At 36.1% G+C, this 20844-nt stretch overlaps 3 protein-coding genes across 7 annotated transcripts; 1 reads left to right on the forward strand and 2 right to left on the reverse strand.

The window, feature by feature from the left end:
- Positions 1–31: 31 nt before the first annotated feature.
- On the reverse strand, positions 32–9626 carry faf2 (Fas associated factor family member 2). Its single transcript, XM_067389344.1, has 11 exons — positions 9489–9626; positions 8533–8601; positions 8285–8419; positions 7666–7742; positions 7420–7558; positions 7166–7251; positions 6984–7075; positions 6692–6869; positions 6442–6613; positions 4239–4382; positions 32–3982 (listed from the first exon to the last, which is right to left on the reverse strand). The coding sequence occupies exons 1-11, from the start codon at positions 9549–9551 to the stop codon at positions 3800–3802; spliced, it is 1338 nt and encodes a 445-aa protein (XP_067245445.1). The 5' UTR covers positions 9552–9626; the 3' UTR covers positions 32–3799.
- Positions 9627–11898: 2272 nt separating this feature from the next.
- On the reverse strand, positions 11899–17089 carry LOC137022932 (inactive all-trans-retinol 13,14-reductase-like). Of its 5 annotated transcripts, none has more exons than XM_067389410.1 (6): positions 16992–17089; positions 13968–14102; positions 13740–13855; positions 13374–13603; positions 12663–13294; positions 11899–12469 (listed from the first exon to the last, which is right to left on the reverse strand). In XM_067389410.1, exons 2-5 carry the CDS (start codon positions 14099–14101, stop codon positions 13100–13102), a joined length of 675 nt encoding a protein of 224 aa, XP_067245511.1. In that variant the 5' UTR covers position 14102; positions 16992–17089; the 3' UTR covers positions 11899–12469; positions 12663–13099. The 5 variants fall into 5 exon arrangements, 4 of the variants coding, with proteins under 4 accessions (XP_067245511.1, XP_067245504.1, XP_067245525.1 ...); XM_067389403.1 differs by having other exon boundaries at positions 16911–17022; XM_067389424.1 differs by lacking the exon at positions 16992–17089 and having other exon boundaries at positions 12663–12764; positions 12989–13294; positions 13968–15129.
- A 3-nt stretch (positions 17090–17092) lies between these two features.
- higd2a (HIG1 hypoxia inducible domain family, member 2A) lies at positions 17093–20727 on the forward strand. Its single transcript, XM_067389441.1, has 2 exons — positions 17093–17319; positions 20225–20727. Exons 1-2 carry the CDS (start codon positions 17094–17096, stop codon positions 20389–20391), a joined length of 393 nt encoding a protein of 130 aa, XP_067245542.1. The 5' UTR covers position 17093; the 3' UTR covers positions 20392–20727.
- Positions 20728–20844: the final 117 nt, after the last annotated feature.

The raw sequence follows: 20844 nt of genomic DNA on the forward strand, positions 1-20844 counted from the left end.
CTATTCTTACAGTGTTTGCATGATTTAAGGATTAAAAAAAGAAGAGAAAAAAAAAACAGAGAAAAAAAAAAGACTAACAAAAAATGAAATCTGTATTTTCAGTGAAAAATCAGGGGTGGGCAAGTATTTAATTGTGCACAATATGCATGCATGTCTAACCAGGTCCCAACCGGTTTTTAGGTAGATCTAGTTGGCTTTGGGTTCTGGGTGTAGGGGACTTTCTGCTCAGCTGATAACTGCCATGCACTGTACTGCACACATTTGTAATAGAACCGAATGACTACAAGATTTTATTGTGCTTGTACTTGCAACAGAAGAAAAAAAAAAGAAAAAAAAAATCAAGAATAGTAATATAGGATGTTTAAAATAACAAAGTTAAGCTTGATGCCAGTGGGAAGACGGTGGCTTTTTGAGATGGGAAATGTGATTGGCTCCTCACCACATTTGTGCTTCTATTGTTGCCTCAGTTACTGACACACTTGCCTGGAATCTAGATAATGGAAAGCCATATAGTAAAAAGGTGCTAGATATTCTATATTTAGGTGTAATGCTACATTCACATAAGAGAATGCAATAGTTTTGTTATGGGTCTCTTCATACAGCATGCAGTGCTACTAGTACCTTCACGGTGGTCAGCAACAGTTAATAGCATTATCGACAGGGGTTTCAATTAAGAAAATAAAATAAAAAAAAAATAATGAACTATTTAGCTTTACTTGTATGTGCTGGTAGACAGTGACCGTTTTAAAGGATAATCTTATTTTACCGCCCGAGTGATCAGATTCAGTACATCTGCCTTAAATCGAAGTAGTAGGAGGTTTTGTGTGGGTTAAAACAACACGGCGCTATCACTCATTCACCAAAATGGTCAGAAATATATGTACCTGTTGTACGGTTCTCTCTACCTTGAGCATCTGTAACTGTTATGGTTTAAAAATAAGTTGTTGATATACACGCAAGCACTTTTGCTTGGGGTAACCGGCTGTGGGCTATTTCTAATATATCCTTATTTAGATTTATAAAGGAATTTTTCACAATAACCAAGATTCCTTGAGAACCTCAGTGTTACCTGTACTGAATTACTAAAAAGAAAAAAGGAAAAAAACAACAACCTATGAGTTATGATGATAAATAGAATCTTGTAGTCTTTCTGTGATTCAACTAATAAATAATCTCACAGCTTGTGTGGTGGAAAATTGTGTTCCAATAAGCAGCTAAATACTTTAGGATTTGTGATTTGTTGATTGCTCCATAGACGCCACTGATTGTTTACCAATGATTTCTTGCTGTGGTGGGATAGTGGATTGTTTACTGTTCTATTCTCCTCCTGGCCTTTAGGGGTCAGTCATTGCCTGAACTCCAGACTACCCAGCCAACAACAGGGCCAGGGGCATGTGTTCTGTGTTAGGAAGATATTTTGCTTTGGTACTTGCACATTTACAGTTACCTCATTTTTGCCATGTTTGTATTTGGAAGAAAAAAAAACAATAAAAAAATGAAATAAAAAAGCTAATATATATATATATATATTATATATAGGAAATGGTTCTTAATGCTATAATTTTTTTTTCATTCCATTGGAATCATTGTTTGTAGCATTTAACATAACTAGTTATAGTGTATTATAAATACATCTGTATACTGATTGAAATTTTTAAGATTTGTACTTTTTTTAAATGAAAGTTGCTAGTTCTGCTTTACCGAGTAGTGCAATCATATTTTTTTTAATTGTGGCTGATTGGAGAGGGTTGTTCACTAATAAATGTGTGATGTATACTCATACTAAACTGACTAAATTAATCAATGCTTTAAACATTTTGCACAATACAGGTGTGTTGCAGTTCAGTGTCTTGTCTGAGGGTTTCTGTCTCAAAACGGTTAGAAGGTGAATCTCAAATTCATATTTGCCCATATAATCAAAAGGAATATTTTGTATGAAGAACATTATTCGGTGCAATACATATTTAGACCTAGGGAAGGAAGAACAATATATTGGCATCATATCAGTACCTGCGGAATCGATTGTTTTAGGCAGTTTGATTGTTACCACATTGTTTGATTGTTACCCCCCCTTTCATAGAAGTGAATTGCTGTGCACTGGTGAATAAAAATGATAGTTCATTCTTGGAAAAATTACCTTTTATTAAAGTTACTCACACACACAAAAATTCTTGACTAATACTCAAATAATGATTTAAATTCATTGGTTATGGCTCTATGCATTCTATTATCTAACTAGCATCCCATAGATCCCTCATTATTATAATCACTTTTTTTATTATTATTATTATTATTATTCAAGCAGTGTATGTTTATCTATAGCAGATTTCAAAATCAACATTTATACAATAGTATCACACTGTACATTTAAATTTTGCCTTTAATTTCTAACTTCTAGCATACAAAAAAAAAAAAAAAGGGTTATAATATCAGCCATTTATTGGTCATAAGAAAAAAAATAGATTATCATACTGGATAGAACAGGGGTGGCGAACTCCGGTCCTGGACAGCCACAGTCCTGCAAAGTTTAGCTCCAACCCTGATAAAAACTCACCTGTCAGAAGCTTTCTAGTAACCCTTCAGACCTTGATTAGCTTGTCAGGTGTGTTTGATTAGGGTTGAAGCAAAACTCTGCAGAACTGTGGCTGTCCAGGACCAACGTTTGCCACCCCTGGGCTAGAATATCAGTTTATCCTGACTTTTATGTTCTTTCTTTTCTTTTTGCATTGAGACATTACCAATTTAAATTTGTCAGTGTTGATCACATCATTGCTGTGGTACAGTAATATAAATCATCCAGTCCGTACACAATTTGATTCAAATCAGAATAAAGGCAGTTAAAAAAAAAAATACTACCATGGTATACAACGCTTTTTTTTTTTTTTTGCATGGATGACTTTTCTACAGTACAACATTGAGAAATGGAGAAAATGTCTACATTGCAAAAACAAAATAATCTTAATGGACTCTTTGATTTGGGGGTTAAATGTGACCCATCTTTTGACCAACTTTGTGAGATTCACCCTAGTAGTTGAGACTCACACTGAAACAGACTTAATGCTATAAAACAAGGTAATCTGAGTTACTGCCTCTCCAATTACTTTATAAAATTGTACAAGTTTTAAGATATTATTTAGCACCATATTTTATTTCCACAAACCTACAAAAATATTAAAACTGTCATGGCTCCAGGTTTGTGCAGCAGGCTGCAATGCAAATGTTGAACAAGCTTGAACCAGAACATTGTTAGTTAGTCAAACCACAACAACATTTTAAAATGTTTAATTTAGAATTGGAAAATGACATCTTTACATGACCAGACCCATCAGATGGACGACAGGCAACATAGGCATCTATGAATAACCACAGGCACACTATGGGCAGACTTGCACTATACTTTATACAGACAAAGCCACATGGAAAGGCTGTGGCCTTTTTTCTTATCTGAACTCACGTGAACTGCAAGCAGCCCATCGGTTCCTTTGCTGACAACCTCTCTTTTGGTCGTTAGATGAGATACATTATATGGTCGACTTTGATTTGCATTAAAAAAAGAAAAAGATAACTCTGTTGTGGCTTCCAGGCTTGTCCTTAAATATCTAGGTCATAATATTTACAGGGCCGTTCACCTTGCACTCATTTTACAGAACAAAACTTCACTGCAGGGAAGGATGGGTTATTTTTTTTTTTTTTAAATTCAGTAAAAGGTTTATTTCGGTGATCCCTCATCCAGGCCATCGAATAGAACAAACTGGAGGGGAGGCGGGACTTGAGTCGAGAGCAGGGGGTTAGCTAAATGTCAATCGTCTGTGAGGTCCTGCACAAAGAGGACTTCTGACCGGCTCAGACCGGCCTCCTTCAGAGTGGGGGGATTGGGTTGCTCTTCCGTCGGCAGGCAAGGCAGGACCCGGCGTGGGAAATTCGTTACTATTTGGAATTTCTCAGGGGTCTCTTTCAAAGAAAACAGGAAGTCGTGGATTACCTAAAAAGGGGGGCAAAAGTTTTAGCCACTGAATTTTAGTCCAAAATTACAGTTTTTAAATATTACGTGGTTTTATTGTTAAAAAATAAATAAATACTGAGATTCCCCAAAAACGTCAACGTCAAAAAGCAAAACAAAGTGTCTCATGAGTCTGTACTCTTATCTTTAACCACAGATGCTGTAGACGCTGATATCATACTGTTATGGTTCTCAACACTGTATAAGTGATGCGAAAAGGCAGATGAAGGGTGTTTACCGTCAAAGACTGGCTGAAAAGGAATCTCCGCTCCACACGAGTGTCGTTGGGCAATTTGAACACTATTTTGACACTGTCAGGGTCATCCAAGGGCGGCTCAGGGGGAAGACACTCAGACTTGCGCTCCTTCTCTTCTTCCAGTGTCTGTCATTAGACAATCATTAGGAAGTCATTAAGTGCGAGTAGTCATAGCTACAGATGACGGAAATTTGTCAAATGACTAAACAAACAGTCATCAAAAACAGCTACTCATGATGTGCAAAGAAAGGACAATATATGTAATGGTTCACAAGTGTTTGAAATTGCAACATACTTTATCCATGGACTAAGGCTGTGTAAAAAAAAAAAAAAAAAAACAAGTCTCAGTTAAAACAAAAGCAAATAAAACACCAAAACTTTTCGGTGCTCTTTAATGTGGCGTGACAGATCGCTGTAGCACTCAGTTCAAACGATGCGGCAGCACGAAGTGCATGTGAACTGATCATCTTGATCTTTCTCTTCCTTTACTACTAGTTACAGCATGAAATAAACATAAACGAACATCAGAAGGTATGTTGAAAGATACAGTACAACTGAAATCTGTATCATCTCACTTGTAATCGGTCAATCAGTGTTTTGACCCCAGAAAGATGTTATATTTACCTCAGAAAAGCCATTCAATGCCCAAAAACTTTTGTCAGCTAGAAAAATGAACTCTAGAGTGGAGCATTTCAGTAAATATATGCACTATATTGCATATTCATTGTATTTTACGTAACCTGTTCAATATTTAAGGGGTTAGTTCACCCAAAAATTAAATTACTGTCATTAATTACTCACCCTCATGTTGTTCCAAACCCGTAAGAACTTTGTTCATCTTCGGGAATGCAAATTAAGATATTCATTCAAGATGCAGAAAAATTAGTAAAAACATTGTTAAAATAGTCAGTGGTTAAACCTTAATGTTATGAAGCGACGAGAATACTTTGTGCACAAGAACAAAACAAAAATAACGACTTTATTCAACAATCGTCTGTCCCCTGTCATACTGCTATGCTATTTTCATTGTAGAGCTTTCATGTTTATGTCTGAATGCGGGCTCAGTTTGACAGGGGACAGATGAATTTGTCGAATGAAGTCATTATTTTTGTTTTGTTTTTGCACACAAAGTATTCCCGTCGCTTCATAATATTAAGGTTGAACCACTGTAGTCACATCGACTATTTTAACAATGTCTTTACTACCTTTCTGGACCTCAAAAGGTGCAGTGACGTTGCTGTCTATGTGTGGATCAGAGACCCTCAGATTTCATCAAAAATATCTCAATTTGTGTTCAGAAGATGAACGAAGGTCTTACAGGTTTGGGACGACATGAGGGCGAGTAATTAATGACAGAAATCTCATTTTTGGGTGAACTAACCCTTTAATTTATGTATGAATAAATCCATCATTTTTTTATGACAGCCATTATTATTTTATGATTAGCCATTATCATAACGTTATTATAAAAAACTTCCTTATGTGGAATGCAAGTAGCCTACAAATCAGTTAATTTTAACCTCTTATTTTATTACAATATGCATAAGCCCCAATTAATCTAAATCGAATGTAATTGAAATATAATTGAATTGTGAAATTTGTGTCAAAGCCCGCCCTACCATGGACAGATGTATAATTTTATTTTTGTCAAAAATGGTTGATTTAATTTTACCTTGATCTGTTATTTAAGGGGGTGCTTTCACACTTGGTTCAATTGGTATTTGCGTCTATCTGCTGCTAATGTACTGCAAATTTTCTAAAGAATGTGTTAATCCATTCTCTCTGCTTGCAGTGCATCAGCCATGCTTGTCAGGAAAGTGAGAACACACACAAACCCACAGATTTATCGAATCGTACATCATCGATAGCGGTTCACTTCTGTGATTTAGTATGATTGCATTCATATCAGCAGTGAACCGTACCGGAGTTCACATGAACCATAACCCAGGCCACCCTTTTTATGTGGACTCAAGGATAGTTCATGCAGCCAGCGTTCACAACACCCAAACAAAACAGAACTTTGACATCAATTGAACCTGGATGCGCACCAAAAGTGCTAGCGTGAAAGCACCCTAAAAAAGATTGAATTATATGGTATATCCTATAATTTATTAATTTAAACAACTGACAGTTTGCATTTCTAAAATTATTTATTTTTCTTTATATACACTAGCAAATCACTTACTCTTCGTCTCCTCTCCTCGGCAAGGATGCTCTGGCGGGCCTTCTCCTCCTCTTGACGTTTCTGCTCTTGTTCTTCTCTTTTCTTTCTGTCTTTTTCCTGGTCTGCACGGAGGGACGCCAGGTAAGCTTCATCCTGCTGCTGCCTCAGTACCTGCGTCTGATTCCTCTCCTCCCTGTAGTTACAAAACACAAAATTATATATAAAGGTGCAAGACTTTCAACTCTTCAGAAAGCCAACTATGTAACCTTACCTCTCTAGTCGTTCTGACATGAGATATGTCTGGTTTGCCTCCATGATGAAGGTCAGCTGGTTGATAAGATCCTCAGGCTGGATCAGCCCCTCCAGTCTCCCAACAACTGTCATTTTGCGGTCTTTCAGCATGATCATAGCCAGGAAGGGATAGGTGTTCTCACGCAGGGCCTGAGACACTGAACACACATCATAAAGATAATGAGCTCAAACCACATCTCGTGAGATACTGATGACGCCATAACGACATGCAGAAAGAAATTAATCAAAGACTTGGAAGTGAAGTTGGTTACCTCGGTAACCCTCTGGCTTGCTGGTGGAACACGCCCAAAACAGCATCCTTGTGTTAACGAAGGTCAGTACCTCTTCTGAACATAATGTGGCTCTGAGAGAGACAAGAGCTCTAGTTATGAGACCAGAAGCTCAGCAGATGTAACATGTGAATGGAGGAGAACATCATAACTTTAAAACCTACCGGCAGAACTCATCTGTGTCCTGGTGATCATCTCCATGAAGATAAACTAACAAGTAGCGAAGTTCTCGCTTGGCATCATTCAGAGCCTAGAGGAAAGATTAATTAGATACAAGTTGTTTCGGTTTGCCTGATAAATGGGTGAATATTTGAATGGTCTTTATCTTTTATTCAGTCCTAAACAATGCAAGAATGTTTAGGTACATACATCAGTTCATTTTATTCCTTTAGTTTTGAGACTTTCTGTATTAACATACCTGACTATATGTTCCCTGGTAGAATACAGGATGCGATCGACCATATTTCTCCTCAAAACTATGAATAAAGGACATGACATCTCCAACAGGATCTGTGACACGACCCCTCGGATCTGGCCGAATGAATCTCAGGGCAAACCTGAGAAAATTTGGGAGAGGAAGAAACATCGATAAAGACCAGTTGCTACATTATTGTGATATAATACAGGTCTATATTAACATTTCAAAGATTAATTGCTTTAATACCTGAATATGTCCAGAATAGTATAATACGTAAACCTGAAGGGAAGCATTATCAAGTAGTAACTCCAACCTAATAAGCCCTGTAAAAAAAAAAAAAACAAAAAAAAAAAACAGAAAATGTTTATACAAGCAGTTAATTTAATATTAGTCCCCCGATTTCACAGATAAGGCTTAAGATAGTCCTAGACTAAAATGCGTATTTGAGCTGTCTTAACTGAAAGTAACTTGCACTGACATATCTTAAAATATGTCACTGCCATTGTTTTGTGCCAAGATGCACACCAGTAATGTTTTTTGTCAAGGGTATGTTTATAAAAGCTACTTAAATACCCTAATTGAAATAAGGCTTAATCCTGGCTTAGCCCAAGCCTTGTCTGTGAAACCGGCCCCTAGTGGACCATGTTGCGATATTTAGTTGTCAAAACACACTACGTTATTACACTGAACACCATGTCACACCAGGCCAAAACTTGCATATTTACTAGATATTTTTATATTTACCACAGCTGCATAAAAATATGTTTTAGACATGTATAATTTTTGAAAACATTGGTACAAAATATAAGCATTGTGAACGAAGGAAATAAAACAAAAAACATAAAAACGAAAAACACCCTCTTACTCTAGGCTGTGGCCTTGAGACAATATAGCTATACACTCTGTGGTCTGTTGTGTTGACCTGTAACGGTCTGGCGGGTGGCGGGTTGAAGACACTCGGAACTCCTTCTTGCTCATTTAGTCTGTCTTGTACTGCGGCCTGCAACAAGGAGAGATTCCCATTAATCCCATTATAATGATATGGTTCCTAATACAAAAGGGTAAACAAAACTAAAAAGAAAGGATCAATTCATCTGGTTTACCAGCTCTCACCTCAATGTTCCAATTGTGTTGTTCTAACGTGCGCCGACATTGGTCCATTGACTCCAAGCCTGTCAGGTCCTGTTTGCAAAGAAAAGTCTCTAGGTTAAAAAAGAGCTGGAATCGATTTTCACAATAAGTTAGACAATAAATATCCAGTTGCCTGGCATGCTTATAAAATGTGTGCCAAAAGTTTTGTTAATGAATGAAACATTTGGGTAAATTAGTAAAATTATAGATTATTATAGATTACCGAGTGTTTTCAAGATCAGTCACTATTCAAGGGCATATTTTTTATATTACTCTCTCTGACTCGGTAGTAAATGTGGAACTTCTCCCATGACCGTTACTTACATCCAGATTAAAACAACACACAAACAAAAATCTTCCCCAAATTAAGTAAATTAGAAGTTGAAGTATTGCCAAACTGGGAGCAGATTAGGACTGCGTCTCAAAACCAAGTGAGCTGTCTAGAATTTTTGATATTTTGACGCACCGTTCAGTACGACTAACTGTTCTCCCCATTTTTTAATAATAAAAAAAAATAAATAAATAAAAATTAAACAGTGCTGCCAAAGTAGGCAACATTTTGGGCATCATAATCCCAATTTCCTCTGGTCAAACCTGCTGTTTAGTTAGGCAGCTATCTAGGTTTTGAGACAACAAATGACTCGCTGCCTAACTGACAGCTGCCATTTCAAGTAAAACAAAAGACACTTATTTACACGAGAAAGTCTTTATATTGACACAAATCAAGAGGTTATTATTCAGATAAATTCTGTATTTATTAGATGAACTGAAGCTGGTCTCGGCTGAGTAAAAACTAACGATCTTAACGGGAGTTAGCTCGCTGACTTGTCATTTATACCTAAAGCAGCTACGTTGGATACCGCGAACACTATTTTTCTGATAATTGAGTGTATAAAAGAGTGAATAGGTATGTGTTAACAAGACAAAGTAATTGGTACCTGAAACTGGAGGAGTTTTTCAGTTTGAGCCTGAGATAATTCCTGTTCTTCTGGCGCCGCCATCTTACCTCGCCGAGCCCTAACAAAACGTGATGACGTATAAAGCGTGCTGACACGACGAATACGTAAAACGTTGCACCAACAATTCTTCTTTTTGCGCCACCTGCTGCGCAGGAGTCGTGTGGCGCATGTTTTGGTTTTACCGGTTTTACCTACCTACATTTGTATTCACCAAGAACAGTTTTCATTTATAATATACAATAAACCGTGTTCTTGCCATTTTTATTTTAACAATTAAAAAAATGAATTAAGTGTAGCTAGATGATAGATTTGATTTGAAGTGATACTGATTTCAACCAGAGCACTACCATACTGGTTGCTTAACAGGAACTTTTAAATACCAACATAATAAAACATTGAACATTATCAAGTCTCTCCATTTTCTCATCTTGCTAAAAAAAATGCTTTAAAAACATAAATTCAGCCCCTTTGCAAAGCATGATGGGAAGTGAAAGTCCTGTTTGATTGGGTTACTTGATTTAAACATGTTATTCAAAAAGAAAACATCAAGTTAAATTGAAGAGTAACCGTTTCAAATCAATTAAACCTCTAGCAATCATATTTGAACCAGAAACCTGATATGTGTTAAATCAAGGGCATCATACACTATAAGAATACCATCCTGCATACCATCCTTTCCTCTTTAGCAACAGCCAATGCCTCCTCCAGGACTAGCGGCGATCCCCTCCTTCCTAAAGGCCTTCGCGTCAGTTATGTTTTTGAATACGGATGGCATAGGATGTAGTATAAGCGTTTTGAACTGTGAGAGGCATTACATTTTCTTCGTATGTTGAATACGGTCTGGTCACTGGTGGAAGCTAGATATTTTACTAAACGCATCACTTCGGAAGGCCTTTATTAACCCCCCTGGAGCTGTGTGTTGTACATTTATTATGGGTGGATGCACTTTAAGCTTTAAACTCATCAGATTCTTTCTGTTCATCAGAAAGAAGAAAGTCATACACCTAGGATGGCTTGAGGGTGAGTAAATCATGGGGTAATTTTCATTTTAAAGTGAACTTATCCTTTAAAGGGTTAGTTCACCCAAAAATGACAATTCTGTCATTAAAGGATTAGTTCACTTTCAAATTAAAATTTCCTGATAATTTACTTACCCCCATGTCATCCAAGATGTTCATGTCTTTTCTTTCTTCAGTCGAAAAGAAATTAAGGTTTTTGATGAAAACATTCCAGGATTTTTCTGCTTATAGTGGACTTCTGTGGAGCCCAAACAATTGAAGGTCAAAATTACAGTTTCATGGCAGCTTCAAAGCATTCTACACGATCCCAGATGAGAAATAAGGGTCTTATCTAGAGAAACCATCACTCATTTTCTAAAAAAATAAAAATACAAATTATATAATTTTTAACAATAAATGCTCATCTTGAACTAGCTCTCTTCTTCTCTATTAGAATTCCAGCAGTGTAGACACTTTTAAGTGTATTACTGCCCTCCACATGTCAAAATTTGAACTAAATTGTCATATTCAATATGCTAGTGCAAGTTAAGTGGTGGTAATGATAGTGGTTAAAACGCATAAAATTAAAAAAAAAAAAATTGAAAAAAATTTAAAAAAAAATTGAAAATGAGTAATGGTTTCTCTAGATAAGACCCTTATTTCTCATCTCTCATCGCTGTAAATTGTAATTTTGACCTTTAACCGTTTGGCCTCCATTGAAGTCCACTATATGGAGAATAATCCTGGAATGTTTTCATCAAAAACCTTAATTTCTTTTCGACTGAAGAAAGAAAGACATGAACAACTTGGATGACATGGGGGTGAGTAAATCAGGAAATTTTAATTTGAAAGTGAACTAATCCTTCAATTACTCACCCTCATTTCATTCCTAACCTGTAAGACCTTTGTTCATCTTCAAACAATAAATTAAGATATTTTTTTATAAAATCTGATGGCTCAGTGAGGCTTCCATTGACAGCACGTTAATTTACACTTTCAATGCCCAGAAAGGTACTAAAGATGTTTAAAAAAAGTTCATGCGACCACAGTGGTTCAACCTTAATGTTATGAAGTGACGAGAACACTGTGCGCCAAAAAAAATAAAAATAAAAAAACTTTACTCAACAATATCTAGTGATGGGCAATTTCAAAACACTTCATGAAGCTTCAAAGCTTTACGAATCTTGTTTCGAATCAGTGGTTCAGAGCGCGTTTCAAACTGCCAAAGACACGTGTTTTCAGTAAACGAGGCATCGTTACGTCATAAGGGTTTCGAAACATTTTAATTCTAGTGGTTCACCCCCCCCCAGTGGCGATGATATCCGTGAACTAGTAATGGGCAGAGTGAGGCTTCATGAAACACAAACAGTTGAAGCAAATGAGCCATAATTGTGTTGACGAATTATATATGTTGTTGGTGACAAACAAGGAAATGTGTGGGAGAGGGGTAGTACAAATAGTATTTGTCACTTCATAACATGAAGGTTGGACCACTGTAAGAAAACTGTTTTAAATGTGTCTTTAGTACCTTTCTGGGCATTCAAAGTGTAAATTAACTTCAGAGTCATCGGATTTTATCAAACATACCTTAATTTGTGTTCCGAAGAGGAACAAAGGTCTTAGGGGTGTGAAATGACATGAGGGCGAGAAATAAATGACAGAATTTTCATTTTTGGGTCAACTAACCCTTTATTACCAAGAACACATTGTGCAGTAGACAGCTTTATTCAGAGTTGCAGAAGAAGGTACAAATGCACAGCAAAACAAAATACAGCAAAAGAACCATATGACCAGTCATTAAACCTTAACCTTTCCTGTCTAGACACAGGAAATATCTCGTTTCTTGACCGCCTTCCTCTTAAGTTTCTTTTGTTAGAGTAGAAGGTCAACATAGACAGTGATCCACAGCACTTGAAGCACAGAGAAGACCTCCATGCAGAGCACCAGAGAAAACATCTTGTCCTGTAGTGAAAGAATTGAAAGACTTTATAGGTAAATTTTAATTCAAGACCAACACAATTCAGCCAGTCATATATACACACACACTTAAGCGGGTCATCACTTCCCCTGTACGACATGCCTGTAATGGGCCAAAATAGCTGCCTGAAGAGGTTCTCTCTTTAAGGATTAGTTCACTTTCAAATAATTTACTCACCCCCATGTCATCCAAGATGATCATGTCTTTCTTTCTTCAGTCAAAAAGAAATGAAGGTTTTTGATGAAAACATTCCAGGATTATTCTCCTTATAGTGGACTTCTGTGGAGCCCGAACAGTTGAAGGTCAAAATTACAGTTTCATTGCAGCTTCAAAACATTCTACACGATCCCAGATGAGGAATAAGGGTCTTATCTAGAGAAACCATCACTTGTTTTCTAAAAAAAAACAAAAAAAAACAAGGGGGGTGGGGGATCTGGCCAGTAATCAAGCATTTCATGAGAAAAATACATTAGACTGCTTGTATTGACGACATTGTCACTTACTCGGGTTTTCCTGGATCTCTGGAGTCAAAATCTTCTTGAAGGTGCTGAACATGCCAATAAATCTCAAATTCATTTAAGGAATAAGTTGGGAACACAATAGACATTTCTCTTTTACCATAAAATATTTGATAAAAACACAGTAAGGAGGTCACAGCTGGTAAGAGTGTTGACAATGTCTGTTGTATTGGTGCAGGAGTATCTTATTGGAGAGATCAAGTCAGCGATTCCACTCCACAATATGAAGCTAGCAAACCAGAGTGGGCCCATCTTCAGCATACACAGCAGATGGATCTTCTTGGAACAAATCTATAGGGAAAAGACAATTTGTAACACCAAAACCACTCTATAATGCCCGATAAACTTCAAAAAGCTATCAACTAAATACCTTCATGATTTTGAAGAACTCTACTGCTTTAGCATCACTGGGAAACTGCTTCTTCAGATGAGCTTCCGTCTGCTTCTTGCCATTGTAAATGGTGTATTTTATTTTACATCGAGTTTTTTTACCAATAACAACAGATCCCTGCTCAGCAAAACGCACCTGGCCATCAGTGATCAGAGCCAATGCAGTTCTCAGGAGGCGGTTTTCATGAAGTCGTCCCACATAATGGAAGCCTTTGACAAATGTACATTGCGTAAATGAGAAAAGTCGATATTCAGCATTTGATCAACTTCATGAACAGAAGTTGAGGTTCTCACCACAGTCAAACTCAAAGCCTTTCTCAGTGAAGGTCCTACACAGGCCTCATACCTGCTTGTCTTGCTTCAACACCAGGACTTTCTTTCCTAGTTTGGCTAAAGTTGCCACTGCTGTCAAACCACTGATACCGCTGCCAATCACAATGACATCCAAGTTTCTTTTGGGCTCTACAAAGTCATCAAATTCTGTTGGTCAAGAAATAACATTGCTAACAGTGGACACCTGTCTTTTGCAGTCAGCTTGTTTCACTAGCATGTAATACCTCAAAAGTTTATGTACCTTTCTGGAGCACTCTGTTCTTTTTCTTCTGGTCTGCAACAAGTGGACCAGGAGGACTGATAGTTCCCTTGCACAGTCCACTTCTCCAACCCAACAAATACCGGAACATGCCACAAGCCCAATCCACAAACCATTCTAAGAAAAGCAGAATCCACAACATCTTCATTTGCTGGGAAAAGAGCAGCTGGTGTTTTCAGTTTCAGGAGAGAGTTCTGAAATTTTTTTTCCCTTTAAAACATAATAAAAGCTCAAGCAGCAGCTCTAGAGTCTGCAGACAGCAGTTTACTACTGGTGACTAAGTTAAGGCCCTGTCTATATTGCAGGTGGAGACACTTAATCAGATTTGCAGACTGATTGCTTTGCATAACAATTAACTGCTGTTTTGCATAAAATGTGAACTAATGGGGGAACACAAGAGTTTTTATTATTTTTTTTATAATCTGGCCAAGTAAATAAATCAGCTTGACCTTTTGTATTGATTTGGATAAATATTTCCCTCCTTATCAGCTTCCTTTAATGCAGTCTTTTTAACTTCATCTGTACTTGGATCAATTTTTGTAAGTTGTATTGGTGATAAATCAGATAATTAATTGATTTACTTGCTAAAAATATTTTAAGACCTGATTGTTTGTAAAATGATAATCTGGCACCATTGAATTGTTTGGAAAATGAGACAAAGGTGACTGTGCAAGACAAGTATCATGTAAAGCAAACTCTTCCACAAACCGATCAACTCTGAAGTGGGCAGATATGTTTATGTTGTGCGTTACTGCGTTTCATCATGCAAATATGCATATGCAAATACAGACATTAAAATTACTAGTCGATCTCATGGGGTATTACAGCTGCACAATTTATGCACTGGCTGCATTTGAAAGCAAAGGTATTGCCTTACAGTCCAATTTGTGTGTGTGTGTGTGTGTGTGTGAAGGCAATTCAGGCACCCAATGCACCATATTATGTGCAATGATCTACAAATCAAGTGAGCTTTAGAGATCACAAAGCAATTTTTTAGTGATTACAGCAGAGCCATAGCCTAAATAAAAAAACAAACAAACAAAAAAACATTTAATTTCTTTTCTATGCAGCATAAGAATAAAACTGTATTTTAAATTAGTGCATGTTAGACTCATTGAACGACCCATAATGAATAATTTGAGTTAGTTAGATTGCCTCACAATACTAAAATTGACACTGCAATATAATTCAATACTGAACTGTGTCCCAATTCAGGGACCGCATTTTAATTACAAATTTAATTTTTTTTTTTTATTCAAAGAACAATAACAGAGTGTATCAAGAAACAAGGGGAAGTAACTATCAAAGCAAAGATAGAATATATATATATATATATATATATATATATATATATATATATATATATATATATATATATATATATATATATATACATACAGTACAGTCCAAAAGTTTGGAACCACTAAGATTTTTAATGTTTTTAAAAGAAGTTTCGTCTGCTCACCAAGGCTACATTTATTTAATTAAAAATACAGTAAAAATCAGTAATATTGTGAAATATTATTACAATTTAAAATAACAGTGTACTATTTAAATATATTTGACAAAGTAATTTATTCCTTTGATGCAAAGCTGAATTTTCAGCATCATTACTCCAGTCTTCAGTGTCGCATGATCCTTCAGAAATCATTCTAATATGCTGATTTGCTGCTCAATAAACATTTATGATTATTTTCAATGTTGAAAACAGTTGTGTACTTTTTTTTTCAGGATTCCTTGATGAATAGAAAGTTCAAAAGAACAGCATTTATCTGAAATACAAAGCTTCTGTAGCATTATACACTACCGTTCAAAAGTTTGGGGTCAGTAAGAATTTTTATTTTTTTGAAAAGAAATCAAAGAAATTAATACTTTTATTCAGCAAGGATGCATTAAATCAATCAAAAGTGGCAGTAAAGACATTTATAATGTTACAAAAGATTAGATTTCTGAAAAACACTGTTCTTTTGAACTTTCTATTCATCAAATAATCCTGAAAAAAAATATTGTACACAAATATTTTGTACAATTGTACACATTAAATGTTTCTTGAGCAGAAGATCAGCATATTAGAATGATTTCTGAAGGATCATGTGACACTGAAGACTGGAGTAATGATGCTGAAAATTCAGCTTTGCATCACAGGAATAAATTACTTTGTGAAATACATTCAACAGTTATTTTAAATTGTAATAATATTTCACAATATTACTGTTTTTACTGTAGCCTATTTTTAATTAAATAAATGTAGCCTTGGTGAGCAGACGAAACTTCTTTTAAAAACATTAAAAATCTTAGTGGTTCCAAACTTTTGGACTGTACTGTAATTATATATATATATATATATATATATATATATATATATATAGAGAGAGAGAGAGAGAGAGAGAGAGAGAGAGAGAGAGAGATAAAAATCAAATGTGTTATAAAGTTCACAAGTTTGTAAAGCTTTCTTGTTCAAAGTCTCTGATACTGTCAATATACATATTTCAGTCAACAAAATCATAAAATTTGGTTTCTTATTGGTAAATTTAACAATATAAGTAAATTAATTAAGTAAAAGTACTGTTCTGCTTGATCAGAACAGTCAGTAAAGCCAAAGAGAACATTTTCCCACAAGAGTGAGAGGTCTTGACTTGAATTTTCCCCCCGAAAGGTGGCATGTGAAGGCTGCATACGTTATCGAGTCACTTAATAAAGTAACCATTAGATTGCAAAGTAATAAAGAAATTACAGTATTTTACACCTCACGAAGAATAACAGTCAATGTTATTACGGTCACTTTTCTTAAATGAGACCGACTCGACGACATATGCAGCCTTCAAATGGAGGAAGCAGCCCCTTGGGACACAGCGAAATAGCTAAATACACAATCCAACTTTTCCTAAACAGAACCAAATATTCGAGACACTGGCAAGGCTCTACTTGTCAAGTCATGTGTGAGAAGGCGACTCTTGATTGCCAACGCCTCAGAATCAATTCCAGTCCTACTTCGGATTTATTTACTTGTATCTTTTTACGAAGCTTACGACGAAACATCAAGCAAGCATGGAGAAAAAAAACAAAAACGAAACACCAGTTAAGTCATGTGATATACAGCTGGCGGAAATGCCGTATTTATTCCACTTCCTGTCAACCGAAGTTCTAATCATGGCAACTGCAACGACCCCGGTTGGCCAAGATCAACCGACCAAAACAGCTTCTCCACCCGTCGTGTTTGATTTGTCTCAGCCTCCGGTCATCGAGGGATTCACCCCGCTGCCCAGGCCGAGGGAAGAGAACTTTAAAGACAAATTCATCAGGAAGACGAAAGAGAATCCATTCGTTCCTATAGGTGAGTTACATAAAGCAGTGACTTACACAAGTTGCACAACATATTTACATGATATAATCACTATAGAGCTTCATATGATCTTGGTGACCAACAATTAAACACCGTAAAAGATAAAATGCAAGGAGTTTGAATGGGCTTATTGTATACATGCAATGCCATTGCATGGATAACTCTTAATGTCATGCATTTTAGATCAAGGTGATTAGGGTAACGTTAAACGTACATATTAAGCTCACCAAAATCTATATTGAGACATTTTTAGTGCACAGGATATTGTTTTCAGTATAATAAGTTATGTTAAAATAAAATATTAATCTCTCACATAATGATATTTAATTTTATTTTAATGACAAAAGCATTTCAATTAAGATGTAAACCATTAAATGCAAAAAGTCTGGCTGTGCTTAATGGGTACATATTTGTACCCTTTAAGCACACCCCTGTTGCCATTAAGCTCATTTTATTTTAAACAACCTTTTTAAAGAATTGAAAAATGTTTTATATGAAGGTACAGAGTCAATCACACACACACACACACACACACACACACACACACACACACACACACACACACACACACACACACACAAAAAGAACACAAAAAGAACACTAAAATCAAGCAACAAGGCATTCAATTTGATCAATTATATATTGTAATTGACCCTTCGCTGGGAGTTTGATTGACAAGCAATCTAACCAATCATAACGCCGAAACCGCCATTTTGTCCGACAAAGCAGTCAAGATTTAGAAGATTAACCTCAGTGGACTTGAACTTGAAAAATGGTGTGTACTGACGTCTTTCTGCATTTGAAACAACATTCCTTCTGATGTTCGTTCATGTTTATTTGATGCTGTAAATTAACTAGTTGGACGAGATGATCGGTTCACGAGCCACTTGAGCGGTGGCACTACAACGATCTGTCACGACACATTAAAGAGCCACAAAACAGTTTTTATTGTTCGAATTTCTTAAAAAAAAATTACACAGTGTGAAAGCTGGGACTTTGTTTAATATCATAAGTAACCTGCTCTGTCTTGTCTGTCGACGTGTTGTCAGTGTCCTCTTTGCTCCGCAATGTATTTTTCACTCTGTGTGGTGTGACAGTACCATGGCTTGTCGGACAAAGCAACAGTAACTAAGGGGGGCGGGTCTTTGCGAAGGGTCAATTCATGACCGGTGTTTTGCATTGCTCTATTCTCTGCGCTTCCGCGTTCGTCATTACGTCATGTGTAAAGTCAAGTGTTCACTCTTTTGCCGTAAATCGATGTGTACAGCCGTCTGTCGGAAGCTAGTTATTTTAGTTTTTAAGGTTTTAAATATGGATATTTTTCTTACACAAATGCGTCGCTTTGCTTCAGAAGGCCTTTATTAACCCCTCGAGCCATGTGGATATCTTTTGTTATGGATGGTTGCTCTTTTTTGGGCTTCAAAATGTCATCCTCTGTTTACTGTCATTATAAAGCTTGGAAGAGCCAGGACATTATTTAATACCAAAAATGTTAATATAATTCCGATTGTACTAGTCTGAGAATACACCTAGGATAGCTTGATGGTGAGTAAATCATGGGGTAATTTTATTTTTGGGTGAACCAACCCTTTAAGGGTGTGAAAATAAGTTATTAATCATTTAAGTTTTCTTTTTATAATCTGAGCTCAAAGATGGTAGTGTGTTTAATGGGTACTTGAGCTTAATAGGTATGTTTACCCTATCTTGCAATGACATGGCATGTTTGACTTTCATCTCCCCGTCAAAGTAACAACAGCAATTCATACAGAGTTTTCTCTTCTGTGTATGGAAGTGCTGCCATGCAAATTTCTTTGCTGAGTCAAAGCTAGAATAAAAGGATAACAAGGATGAAATACAATAACCAAAACAAGGGCATTGTTGACTTTGTTGGTGTTGAAGCTTGGCCAAGGCTGAATGTAACTATAATTTCTTTTTCATTCTTTGCTTTTTCATACCTTTCTGTTATTTGTCATTTCTGAGAAGTTCTAATAATAATACTAATAATGATGATGCTTATAATTAGGTATGTATAATATATAAATATATAACACATTTTGATGGCTACCTGGTTGATACCAAGTTAAAAAAAAGTTTCCTAGTATTAACAATGTCTGTTTTAACATTGTATAATAATTTTTAAACATAAATACTACCGTTCAAATGTTTGGGGTTAATAAGATTTCTTTAATGTTTCTGAAAGAAGTTTTGTATGCACACCAAGACAGCATTTTATGTAATATTACATATTTTAACAATTTAAAAGAACTCTTTTCTATTTCAGTATACTGTAAAATGTAATTCTGTGATGCAAAGCTGAATTTTCGGCAGCATTACTCCAGTCTTCAGTGTCACGTGATCATTCAGGAATCATTCTATTATGCTGCTTTGGTGCTTTCAAAACATTTCTTATTATCAATATCAGTGTTAAAAAGTTTGCTGCTTAATATTTTTGTGGGACCTCTGATAATTTTCTTAATAGGACAATTATATAGTATTTTTAGCAGAGAGTAAGCGATATGAAATCAGATTATTTTCGTTGACCCGTTGGTCTCTGGCTGAGTTGTTAACATCAACGAGAATCCCAGGGCATGGTAGATTTTCCACTAAACACACCCTTCTCTCCAGCTGTGGGGTTTAAATGTGACCTACACAGCTGTCTAGCTGGGGGTTCACTCAAAATACAAGCTAATGAAAACAGAAACATAAGATAGGTATGCCAGAAGAATTAAAAATACATTTTAACATCCTTCACAGAAAGATAAGTTATGGATCGTCTCAAATTCTATCAGAACAAACCATTTGGCATTAAATGTGTAAGTATGGTAATATTTCTTATTTTATGTATTATACAATCAAATAAAAATAGCTGTAATTTCTCTGTGGTCTTCCTCCTCAGGTTGTTTGGGAACAGCAGGAGCATTGATCTACGGCCTCAGCGCCTTCAGACGGGGCAAGACTCGACAGTCCCAGCTGCTAATGAGAGCCCGTATCTTTGCCCAAGGCTTTACAGTCGTTGCCATTATAGTGGGTGTGGCTGCAACAGCACTAAAGCCCAAGCAGTGACGAGAAGACAGACCCTGTCTGACCACACTAACAAGCGCCTTATATGGTCGATGGGTGAAATGTGATGTGAATGTGGAATGAACTGAACATTAAATGCCAACTGTTTTTATTTTCTTTAATCCCTTCAGACTGAGCAAAAATAGCTCCGTGTAAGATCTCATAGGTGGCACTGTTTAAATAATGTATCAATCTGCCACAATTATACACACATTTAATACCCAGAATTTAATTTAAAGAGTGTCACAGTAGCCACTGTTTGGTGGTTAAAGCGTTCGGTTGACAAGCTTAGTACCTGTTTTTCCATGTTGTTGACCATTGCTTGAAACAATACATTGCTTCTTACCTCAGTTTTCCATTATGTCTATGTATGTAGGACTACTCAAGGTGCAATGTAATGTATGCAAAGATAATGGGAATTTTTGATATTATCAAAAATCTCCAAGTGTAATAAAT

This window comes from Chanodichthys erythropterus, chromosome 1, assembly GCF_024489055.1.
Source record: "Chanodichthys erythropterus isolate Z2021 chromosome 1, ASM2448905v1, whole genome shotgun sequence".
Classification (NCBI taxonomy): Eukaryota; Metazoa; Chordata; class Actinopteri; order Cypriniformes; family Xenocyprididae; genus Chanodichthys; species Chanodichthys erythropterus.

Bases quoted from the DNA above. Each gene is read 5' to 3' on its own strand.
- faf2 (XM_067389344.1), bottom strand. From the start codon at position 9,551: ATGGCGGCGCCAGAAGAACAGGAATTATCTCAGGCTCAAACTGAAAAA. The intron at 7,743-8,284 runs GTAAGAGGGTGT...TTTTTTTTACAG, and splicing joins TCTCAAGGCCACAGCCTAGA to GGCTTATTAGGTTGGAGTTA. The intron at 3,983-4,238 runs GTAAACACCCTT...CCCCCTTTTTAG, and splicing joins TTTTCAGCCAGTCTTTGACG to GTAATCCACGACTTCCTGTT.
- LOC137022932 (XM_067389410.1), bottom strand. From the start codon at position 14,101: ATGGTTTGTGGATTGGGCTTGTGGCATGTTCCGGTATTTGTTGGGTTG. The intron at 13,604-13,739 runs GTATGAGGCCTG...CATTTGTCAAAG, and splicing joins TGTTGAAGCAAGACAAGCAG to GCTTCCATTATGTGGGACGA. The intron at 13,295-13,373 runs GTATTTAGTTGA...TTTTCCCTATAG, and splicing joins AGTTCTTCAAAATCATGAAG to ATTTGTTCCAAGAAGATCCA.
- higd2a (XM_067389441.1), top strand. From the start codon at position 17,094: ATGCCGTATTTATTCCACTTCCTGTCAACCGAAGTTCTAATCATGGCA. The intron at 17,320-20,224 runs GTGAGTTACATA...CTTCCTCCTCAG, and splicing joins GAATCCATTCGTTCCTATAG to GTTGTTTGGGAACAGCAGGA.